Genomic DNA, 12,156 nt, shown 5'->3' on the forward strand with positions numbered 1-12,156 from the left:
AAGGAAAAACCTACAACCAAGAGTACCCAGCAATATTATCATTCAAAATAGAAGGAGATATAGAGTTCCCCAGACAAACACAAGTTAAAGGAGCTCATCACCACAAAAACCAGCCTTATGAGAAATATTAAAAGGGACTTCTTTAAGCAGTTAAAGGCCATAACTAGAAGAAATTTATGAAAAGAAAAAAATCTCACTAGTAAAAGCAAACATATAGTAAAGACAGTATATGAACCACTTATAAAGCTAGTATGAAAGCTAAAAGACAAAAGTAATAGTCAAGTGTATCTACAATAATTAGTTAAGAGACACTAAAAGAGTAAAATATGATGTCAAAAACATGGTGGTAGGAGAGTGTTTTAGAATGTGTTCAAACTTAAGTGACATTAACTTAATATAGACTGCCATAATTGAGCATTATATATGAACCTCATGGTAACCACAAACCCAAAATCTGTAACAGCTACACAAAAAATTTTAAAAAGACAGCCAAGCATACCACTAAAAGTCATCAAATCACAGAAAATAAAACAAGAAAAAAACAACCACAAAAACAATGAACAAAATGGCAATAAGTACACACCTGTTATAATTACTTTAAATGTAAATGGACTAATGTCCAATCAAAAGACACAGCATGATTAAAGGGTAAAAAAGAAGACCCATCTACATGCTGCCTATGAGACTCATTTCAGACCTAAAAACACATACAGGCTGAAAATAAAGGGATGGAAAGAAGATATTTCATGCAAATGAAGTGAAAAGAAAGCTGAAGCAGCAATACATATATCAGACAAAATAGACTTTATAACAAAGACCATGAGACAAATAAGGGCATTACATAATGATGAAGAAATCAATACAGGAGGATTTAACAGTTGTAAACGTATATATTTTTTCACCTAATATATTACATATATAAATATATGCACCTAATATAGACACACCTAAATATTTAAAGCAAATTATTAACAAATGTAAAAGGAGAAACTGACAGTAATACATAATAGCAGGGACTTTAATAACCCATTTATGTCACTGAATAGATCATCGAGACAGAAAATCAATAAGGAAAAAGTGGTCTTAAAAGACACTTTAGACCAGATGGATTTATATACACAGAACATTCCATCCAAAACCAGCAAACTACACATTCTTTTTAAGTGCACATGGAACATTCTTGAGGATAAATCACAGGTTAAACAACAAAACAAGTCTCAACAAATTTAAGACTGAAATCATATTAAGTATCTCTTCCAACCACAATGGTATAAAACTAGAAATCAATTACAAGAAAAAAAAAAACTGGAACAAACACAAACACGTGGAGGCTAAACAACATGCTATTAAATAAACAATGGGTCAACAAAGAAATAAAACAGGAAATAAAACATTACATTGAGACAAATAAAAATGGAAACACAACATTCCGAAATCTATAGGATTCAGCAAAAGTAGTTCCAAGAGGAAAGTTTATAGCAATACAGGCCTACCTAAAAAAAAAAAAAAAAAAAAAAAAATCTAAAACCTAATCTTAAACCTAAAACAACTAGAAAAAGAAAAAGCCCACAGCTAATAGAAGAAAAAAATAATGAAGACCAGAGCAGAAATAAATTAAATTTAAAAAAAAGATCAATGAAACTAAGAACTGATTCTTCAAAAATATAAGCAAAATAAACCTTTAGCCAAATTCATCAAGAAAAAAAGAGAGGGCCCAAATAAATAAAATCAGATGAAAGAGAGGTTACAACTAACACCATACAAGTACAAAGGATTATAAGAGACTACTTGGAAAATTACATGCCAACAAATTAGACAACATAGAACCCACAAAAAATGAAATATACAATCTTACAAGAGTGAATCAGGAAGAAGCAAAATCTTAACAGACCAATTACTAGTAATGATATCAAATCAATTATCAACAAAGCTTCCAACAAACACAAGTCCAGGATCAGTGGCTTCCCAGGTGAATTCTACCAAACATTTAGAGTTAGTATCTACTCAAACTACTCCAAAAAATTTAAGAGAAAGGAACACTTCAAAATTCATTCTACAAGGCCAGCATTACCTTGATACGAAAACTAGACAAAGACACTAAAACGAAAAGGAAAAAAAGAAAATTATAGGCCAATAACCCTGATAAACATAGACAGATGCAAAATTCCTCAATAAAATATTAGCAAATGGCATTCAATGATGCATTAAAAGGATCATACATCATGATCAAGTGGGATTTATTCCAGGGATACAAGGATGGTTCAATATCCACAAATCAATCCATATGATATACCATATTAACAAAGGAAAAAAATCATATGATAATCTCAACAGATGTAGATAAAGCATCTGACAAATCCAATAAGCCATTTATGGTAAAAACTCCCAATGAAGTATGTTTAGAGGGAAGATACCTCAAAATAATACAGGACATATATGACAAACCCATAGCTAACATCATATTCAATGGTGAAAAACAGAGCTTCTCCTCTAAGATCAGGAACAAGACATGGATTCCACCCTTGCCACTTTTATTGATCATAGTTCTGGAAGTCCTAGTCATAGCAATCAGACAAGAAAAAGAGATACAAGGCATCCAAACTGGGAAGTAAGAAGAAAACCATCACTGTTTCCAAATGATGTAACACTATATATAGAAAATCCTAATGATTCCACCAAAAAACTATTAGAATAAATTAATTCATTAAATTTGTAGGTTAAAAAATTAATTGACAGACATCTGTTATATTTCCATATGCTAATAATGAAGTAGCAGAAAGAGAAATTAAGAAAACAATCCCACTTACAATTCTATCAAAATAACAAAATATCTAGTAATAAATTTAACCAAGGAGGTGAAAGACGTGTATTCTGAAAACTGTAAGACACTGATGAAAGAAACTGATGATGGCACAAGTGGAAAGATATACTGTGCTCATGGATTAGAAGAATTAATATTAAGATGTCCATACTACTCAAAGTAATCTACAGATTCAATGCAGTCTCTATCTACATTGGCATTTTTCACAGAACTAGTACAAATGAATCCTAAAAGTTGTATGGAACAACAAAAGACCCTGGATAGCCAAAGTAATCTTGAAAAAGAACAACAAAGCTGGAGGTATCACGTTCCCAGATTTCAAATTATAGTACAAAGCCCTAGTATTTAAAACAGTATGGTGCTGGCACAAAAACATGTAGACCAGTGAAAAAGAATAGAGAGTTCAGAAATAAACCCAAACTCCTATGGTCAATTATCTGTTACAAAGGAGGCAAGAATATATAATGATAGTCTCTTCAACAAATGGTGGCTGGGAAAATTGGACAACTACATGCAAATGAATGAAACTAAACCACTTTCTTATATAAAAATACTCTAAGTGTATTAAAGACCTAAATGTGAGACATGAAACCATAAAACTCCTAAAACAAAACACTGGCAATAAAATCTTGGACATCAGTGTTGGCAATTTTTTTTGGGGGGGATCTGTCTCCTCAGAAAACAAAAGGAAAAATAAACTATTGTGACTATGTCAAACTAAAAAGCTTTTATACAGTGATATAATACCAACAAAACAAAAAGCAACCTATGAATGGGGAAGATTATCTGCAAATGATATATCTGATAAGGGGTTAATATCCAAAATATATAAAGAACTCACACAACTCAAAACCAAAAATCGCCCCTAAAAAATTCAGTTAAAAAATGGGTAGAGACCCTGAATACACATTTTTCTAAGGAACACATACAGATGGCCAAAAGACACATGGAAAAATACTCAACATCACTAATCATCAGGGAAATGCAAATCAAAACCACAATGAGGTTTTACCTTATACTTGTCAGAGTGGCTAGTGTAAAAAGACAAGAAATAACAAGTATTGGCAAGGATATGAAAGAAAAGGGAAACCTAGTGCATGGGGGTCAAAATGTATACTGGTGTAGCCACTATAGATAACAGTATGGAAGTTCCTAAAAAAATTAAAAATAGAAATACCTTATAATCCAGCAAATATATTTATGTATATTTATCCAAAGAAAATGAAAATATGAATTCAAAAAGATATATGCACCCCATCTTCACTCCAGCATTATTTACAATAGCCAAGATATGGAAGCAACATAAGTGTCCATGAATTAGACGGATAAAGAAGATGTGGTATATAAAATAAATACAATGGAATATTACTCAGCCATAAAAACAAATGGAATCTTACCATTTGTGATAACATCGATGGTTCTAGAGGGAATTATACTAAGTGAAATTAAGTCAGAGAAAATAAAATTCCATATGATTCTACAGTTATATGTAGCATCTAAAAAACAAAGTAAATAAAACAAACAGATCTATAAAAACAGATATAAATTGGTTGTTGCCAGAGAGGGGAGACAGGCAGGGGGATGGACAAAATAAATGAAAAGAGGCATAAGCTTCCAGTTATTAAATAAATAAGTCAAAAGGATGTAAAGTATAGCATAGGGAATATAGTCAATAATATTGTAATACATTTGTGTGATGACAGTTGATAACTAGACTTATCATGATGATCATTTTACAATGTATATAAATGTCGAATCACTTTGTATAATTGACACTTATGTAATATTGTAAGTGAACTATCCTTTAATTAAAAAAAAAGAGTAAAAGAAACGTGTTAGAAAAATTGAGGGAAAAAACACCTTAAGTTTTCACTCAGCTATAGTGTAAAAAGATATATCTATCCTCTGAGATCATCATGCCTCACCAGAACTTTTTACCTGAAACTCCTCTGCAAAGTAATCACAGCAGATGGAAGCTTCTTTAACCTCTTTCTAGTTTGGAAACCCTTCCAATAAGCTTGAATCAAGCAAGCTGCTTGATGTAGTTTCTGAAATTAAAGGCCAGAATTAATATAGAGACATTTCTAGGAAAATCTTGTTTAGAAGTTTACCTCTCAAAATATCAGGCCTGGGCAAGTATTAATCTCTACCTCTAATAAACTGGGGAGGAGGCAATTTCATAGGACAAGGACAGGTAAGGTCTAAGAATATTAAACCTGACCTGCCAAAAGAAGTACATACACTAGGTTCTCAGGCAGTATCTAGAATGTGTTCAAGATACAGTCTGATTATCTCTGGATTCTCCTTAATTAATCTCACTTCTACTCTTTTTATAAAGATTTCATAGTTCTGATTTTTAATGCTTTCCCCTCTGCTTGACTTCTTATGCCTGACCTCATTTATTCAAGCATTCAAGGGTATGAATAACTCTTTGAACAGGCTAAAAAAGAAAAAAGGCTCTAAGGTTAAAAATCGGGTCCACAGAAACCCCTTACCCTATCAGACTACAGCTGCTCTGAATATTTGAGGAGATAAGTAAAGAATGGGGGAGAGACAGCAAATAAAAAATTCAAGAAGCTACCACTCTCCAGTATTTTGAAACTAAAATGTTTACTGACATGTTAGCAAATATGCAAGTTATTTTTTTAGAATTTATTACCTGTTCTTCTACTTCCTGATAGACCTTTGGGGTTAAAAGGGCAATGAGCTGTCCAAGTTCTTGACTAAACTCTGTCCCAGGCTCCTGCTTATTTCGTAGACTTCTGAGTCCTGAAATGGAATAACAAAGGTACATATAAAATAAAATATGATTTGCTATCTAATCAGGATTAATTTGAGGTTAAAAAGTCTGTTTTAGAAAGAAATGAATACAACAGTAAGATTAATTACATGATTTTTTTTTCCTTTTGTCAAAGACTTCTAGATTGAAGTCTTTAGGATATTTCTCTGTCCTAAGAGATTTTATGTGATCACTTGTAATATCTGATGCAAAGGCTGTCTCCTCAGTATCTTAAGTGGAATCATTGTGATAAATCAAAGAGGAGAGATATAGAATTTTTTACCTGTTTCAACATAAATACCTTAAGCTGAAACACTTTTAAAAATAAATAGCATACTGAGTAAATGACTATACTGTGGAAGCATTTAAACAGGTTACTAGTCATTCTTAAAGAAAGCTATTTATTAAATAAAAATATACAGTATTGTATGTAATTTGGGGCAAATCAATAGGTTACTGAGCAATTATTATAGAAGTGCTATAAATACTGCATTTTCATTCCAAAATAAAACACAGAAGTAGTATAAGCTATAAAGTAAGTACTATTTGTAAGCATGTTGAAATGATGTATTGTAGTATTCACTGTAAATAAAGTAAAATGCCCTTGGTGTATATAATTGGGGAGGCCACTATACAGATCTGACCATGTCTTTATACTCTCTTCAAAACTCAAGTTCTCAGCAGTATTAATAATTGTAAAATAGCTTTTTTTCTAATTTTTTTTTAATTTTATTTATTCTCAAATTAGTTAACATACAGTGTAGTCTTGGCTTCAGGAGTAGAATCCAGTGATTGATCACTTAACATGCTCACTCAATGCTCATCCCAACTATTGCCCTCCTTAATGCCCTTCACCCATTTTCTCCACTCCCATCTACCCTCAGTTTGTTTTCTGTATTTAAGAGTCTCTTATGGTTTGCCTCCCTCTCTGTTTAATAATTGTAAAATATCTTGAGGAAACTTGAGTAAGTTCTACTATTGAGAAAATAAAGGGAGATGAATTGTTAAGGTGAAATTCCTTTATAATGAACTCTATTAGACATTCACATTTCTATAGAATAAATCAAATTACAAAATTTAAAAATGACTATTTGGCACAATATCAATTGGAGAATACTATTACTGGCACTTTCTTTCCATCTTTATTCCTATAACAAAATAATTACAATGTTCACAGTAATGACTGATGGAAGGTAAGCTACTAAATAGTGCTTTCCAAATCATCAAGCATGATTAGAAGGCCACTGTAACAGTCTGGATATTAAAAGCATAATTTAATGTTGTAATCTTTAAAAATTTCCATATAATATGGCCCTGTATTAGTGAGTACATTCAGAACTAGAAACCTATTTCCTGACCATGCTGAATAAGAAAATATAGTGTAATGAATTCATGGCCCCGGGTTGCGAAGAAATAAAACAAACCTAACAGAACTTTGCTTGGCAATTAAAAACAAAACCAAAAACACCATCATCTGTGGGATTCTGGATAAATTACCTAATTTTTTTCATGGCTCTGCTTCCATTGCTATAAAATGAGGATATCTCTTGGGGTGCTTGGGTGGCTCAGTCGGTTGAGTGTCTGACTTCGGCTCAGGTCATGATCTCACAGTTCGTGAGTTCGAGCTCCACGTCGGGCTTCGTGCTGACAGCTCGGAGCCTGGAGCCTGCTTCAGATTCTGTGTCTCCCTCTCTCTCTGCCCCTCCCTTGCTCATGGTCTGTCTCTCTCTCTCTCAAAAATAAATAAACATTTAAAAAAAATTTTTTAAATGAGGATATCTCACAGGGTTTTTAAATATTTTAATGTAGAATAAGGTATGCAGAACTATGACTGACATAGTAAATTTTCAATTAAATGAAAGCTATTATATGGGAGTGGCATTGTGCTGAGCCTTTCCTCCTCCAAATTTCTGACTTTTTATTCATATATAATTTTGGATGTGAGAAAGACTTTTTGTTTGCTTTGAGAAAAAGCAGTGAAAGACCTGAAGAGTATTATTAATTGATGTAAAGATCAAAAGGGCTGTCAATCTCTCAAGCATAGCTCTATTTTCTCCAGTAAAGTTAATCTTATTAAGGTCACCAGTCTTTTTGGTCATTATTTTACTATACTACATAGTATATTCAATATACAACTTTTTTTGTCAGAGAAGTATCCATTGTAACCTCATCAACAAAGTACCATAAGCCATCTGTTGAGACACGAAGATAGCTTGATTACATAAAGACTTTTTCCTGAATTGGTATCTGTTGTAATAGGGTTTTATCTACACACACCAGTTATTGAGTTTTTTAAAGTACAAGAATTTTAGTGATTCAACACTTCCATACAACACTCAGTGCTCATCATAAGCATACTTCTTTTTTTTTTTTTAATTTTCTTTTTTAACGTTTATTTTTTTGAGACAGAGAGAGACAGAGCATGAACGGGGGAGGGTCACAGAGAGAGGGAGACACAGAATCCAAAATAGGCTCCAGGCTCTGAGCTTTCGGCACAGAGCCCGACATGGGGCTCGAACTCACTGACGGTGAGATCATGACCTGAGCCGAAGTCGGACGCTCAACCAACTGAGCCACGTATGCGCCCTACAAGCATACTTCTTAATCCCCAACACTATTTAACCACTAAATTGTACACATGAAATTAATATTACACTGCATAACAACTGGAATTTAAATAAAACCTTAAAAAATACAGAAATTTTGTAAACCATCAATAAAAATTTCTTTTTGAGAATCTCAAGAAAATAAAGAATATATGCACTACCTTTGTAGCAGGCACTTAGTCTCAGTAAAATCAAAATTTCCTGATGGGTTTCAGTCATCAGCAGTAGAAGCTTTGCAGCAGTACTTCTTATCACAGAGCTAGGAGTTGATAAAAGCTTGAAAACAACTTCATCTAAAATTGAATGTAGTGTTTTTCCTTCTATCCGGAGTAAATCACCCCTAATAGAACAAAATAAAAAGATAAAGAATGTACCATTACTAATGGATGTATAGGTATCATAAAAATTAAACATAAAAGTTTTAGCAACTTTATGCCTAACTGTGGCCAAATGCAAGAAAATAACCCGGTTTTTAAACATAGAGCTTAGTTCCACAAATGTATCACATTAAATCAATTATTATTTATTGAATTCCTACTGTGTGCAAGGTACCATGCTCGGTAAAACAGGGAATACAAAGCAGCTGAATGCCCTCTCTGAAAAACCTACAATCAAATTGCAGAGGAAAGATAAACGCGCAAAATATTACATAGATGATTTAAAAACTTAAAAGCAACAATAAGAGGAAAATCACAAGACAGTACATGGTTCATTGCTTAACGATGTGAGAAAAATCCTATAGGAATTCAATTATCATGGACTTAATATAGGAGGAATTTATCTTTCCTTAGGTATTTCCTTCATTACATAAACAATTATCTTCTTGTACTACTTACGTGATGAAAACTTATCTGAAACTTGGAAACAGCAAAAGAAATTACTGGGTATCTTTCACTCACCTGCCCCTAAGGAGTATGTGATTTTCTAGGGGTGTGTACCTTTGCTTGACTATGTGTTTACTATTGATTAGGATATTTTGCAATTCTGCAAGCTAACCTTGATAAGCTAACCTTACAAAAAACGAGTAATAGTGATTCTTATCTGACAGCAATGCAAACAGATAATCAACGATAGAAATGGATTTGTCCAGTAGAAAAAGTAACTGTAATGGTTACTATCTACTGTTTTATAAGACATCAATTAGGTTTTTTAGCTATTAGCAAATTCATTTGTACATTCCTTTGACAAACCCCTCTTTAAATCTCCCTTCCTCAAGATTCCTCAAAAAATTAAAAATAGAACTACCCTACGACCAAGCAATTGAATTACTAGGTATTTATCCAAGGGGTACAGGTATGCTGTTTTGAAGGGACACGTGCACCCCAATGTTTATAGCAGCACTATCAACAATAGCCAAACTATGGAAAGAGCCCAAATGTCCATGGATGGATGGATGGATAAAGAAGATGTGGTGTATGTATACACACACACACACACACACACACACACACACACACACACACACAATGGAGTATTACTTGGCAATCAAAAAGAATGAAATCTTGTCATTTGCAGCTATGTGGATGGAACTAGAGGGTATTATGCTAAGCGAAATTAGAGAAAGACAAATATTATGACTTCACTCATATGAGGACTTTAAGACACAGAACAGATGAACATAAGGGAAGGGAAGCAAAAATAATATAAAAACAGGGAGGGGGACAAAACAGAAGAGACTCATTAAATATGGAGAACAAACAGAGGGTTGCTGGAGGGGTTGTAGGAGGGGGGATGGGCTAAATGGGTAAGGGGCATTAAGGAATCTACTCCTGAAATCATTGTTGCACTATACACTAACTTGGATATAAATTAAAAAAATAAAATAAAATAAAATAAATCTCCCTTCCTCAAATTCTCCTTTGAACCTATAAACATCTTACTGGTTCCTTCATTAATAAATAAGTTGAATAAAAATTTTTTGACACATTTTGCCACCAATATAACGATAGGGAACATACCCATTGTGCCACAAAGTTTCCTTGTGTTTCACTGTCATACCTCAACTCCTTCATCTCCCTGTTAGCCTATCCCTTGACAACCACTAATCTACTATCTGTCACTAAAATTAGTTTATGTTTTCTAGAATTTTATACAAATGGAATCATACAGTATGTCTTTTTTTGGCCCGGTTTCTTTCACTCAGCACAATTATTTTAATATTCATCTGTATTATCTCATGTATGAATAGTTCATTCTCTTTTTTTACTGAGTAGTAGTCTATTGTATGGATATACCTATAGTTAATTCACCTGTAATGGACATTTGCATTGTTTCTAGTCATTAGCTATTACAGATAAAACTGCTATTAATATTTGTGTACAGGGGCGCCTGGGTGGCGCAGTCGGTTAAACGTCCGACTTCAGCCAGGTCACGATCTTGCGGTCCGTGAGTTCGAGCCCCGTGTCGGGCTCTGGGCTGATGGCTCAGAGCCTGGAGCCTGCTTCCGATTCTGTGTCTCCCTCTCTCTCTGCCCCGCCCCCGTTCATGCTCTGTCTCTCTCTGTCCCAAAAATAAATAAACGTTGGAAAAAAAAATTAAAAAAAAAATTTGTGTACAAGTCTTTGTATGGACATATGCTTTCATTTTTCTCAGGCAAATACCTAGTAGTGGAATGGATGGAAAATATGGTAGGTACATGCTTATTAAGAAAATGACAAACTATTTTCTAAAGTAACTATACTATTATATTACTACCGCTAGCAGGGTTGATTCCTCCATATTTTTGTCAACATTTGAATCAGTAAGTGTTTTAAATTTTAGTCATTTAACAAGTGTACAGTCATATCTCTCTAATGACTAGTGTTGCTGAACATCTTTTCATGTGCTTATTTAATGCCACCCATGTTATCTGTTTGTTCTATATATTGAAGAGTATCTTATGTTTTTGTCCCCCTCCCTGTTTTTATATTATTTTTGCTTCCCTTCCCTTATGTTCATCTGTTCTGTGTCTTAAAGTCCTCATATGAGTGAAGTCATAATATTTGTCTTTCTCTAATTTCGCTTAGCATAATACCCTCTAGTTCCATCCACATAGCTGCAAATGACAAGATTTCATTCTTTTTGATTGCCAAGTAATACTCCATTGTGTGTGTGTGTGTGTGTGTGTGTGTGTGTGTGTGTGTGTGTGTGTATACACCACATCTTCTTTATCCATCCATCCATCCATGGACATTTGGGCTCTTTCCATAGTTTGGCTATTGTTGATAGTGCTGCTATAAACATTGGGGTGCACGTGTCCCTTCAAAACAGCATACCTGTACCCCTTGGATAAATACCTAGTAATGCAATTGCTGGGTCATAGGGTAATTCTATTTTTAAATTTTTGAGGAATCTCCATACTGTTTTCCAGAGTGCCTGCACCATTTTGCTCATTTTTCAAACTGGGCCTTTTTTAAATTTTGAGAGTTTGTATATATTCCAGATACAAATACTTAAGATACATGCTTTTCAAATATTTTCTGCTAGTCTGTTTTGTCTTTTTCATTTTTTTAAATAGTGTCTTTTGAAGAGCAGATTTTTAAAATTTTTGATGAAGTCTAAACTAATCATTTCTTCTTTCATGGATTTTACTTTCATTGTCATATCTAACAATTTAAGAAATTTTATGCAAACCAAGGTCATAATGGCTTTCTACTATTTTCTTCAAGAACTTTGGTAGTTTATATTTTGCATTTATGTCTATTATCCATTTTGAATTAATTTTTGTATTGGTTAAGAGGTATAGATCAAAATTCTTCTCTTTAAATATCAATAGCTAATTGTTCCATCACACTTTAAAAAACTATCCTTTCACCTTAAATGGCCTTTACACCTGTTTTGAAAATCAATTGTTCATATATGTGTTAAGTCTATTTCTGGATTCTATTCTGTTACATAGATATATTTGTATATATTTGCATTAGCACCTCATTGTTTTAATTATGTTAGCTTTATAAAGCCTTAAAATTGGG

The 12,156-nt window shown here is 33.2% G+C and overlaps 1 protein-coding gene across 10 annotated transcripts in view; it reads right to left on the reverse strand.

The window, feature by feature from the left end:
• Window positions 1–12,156, reverse strand: part of IQCB1 (IQ motif containing B1) — a 64,296-nt gene that overhangs the window by 27,424 nt on the left and 24,716 nt on the right. For all 10 annotated transcript variants that reach the window (XM_043594288.1, XM_043594285.1, XM_043594287.1 and 7 more), the window contains exons 8-10: window positions 8,368–8,546; window positions 5,481–5,590; window positions 4,760–4,869 (exon numbers count right to left, since the gene is read on the reverse strand). In XM_043594288.1, the coding sequence (XP_043450223.1) occupies window positions 4,760–4,869; window positions 5,481–5,590; window positions 8,368–8,546 (399 nt within the window). The remainder of the gene's footprint in view (window positions 1–4,759; window positions 4,870–5,480; window positions 5,591–8,367; window positions 8,547–12,156) is intronic.

Source organism: Prionailurus bengalensis, chromosome C2, assembly GCF_016509475.1.
Source record: "Prionailurus bengalensis isolate Pbe53 chromosome C2, Fcat_Pben_1.1_paternal_pri, whole genome shotgun sequence".
Taxonomy (NCBI): Eukaryota; Metazoa; Chordata; class Mammalia; order Carnivora; family Felidae; genus Prionailurus; species Prionailurus bengalensis.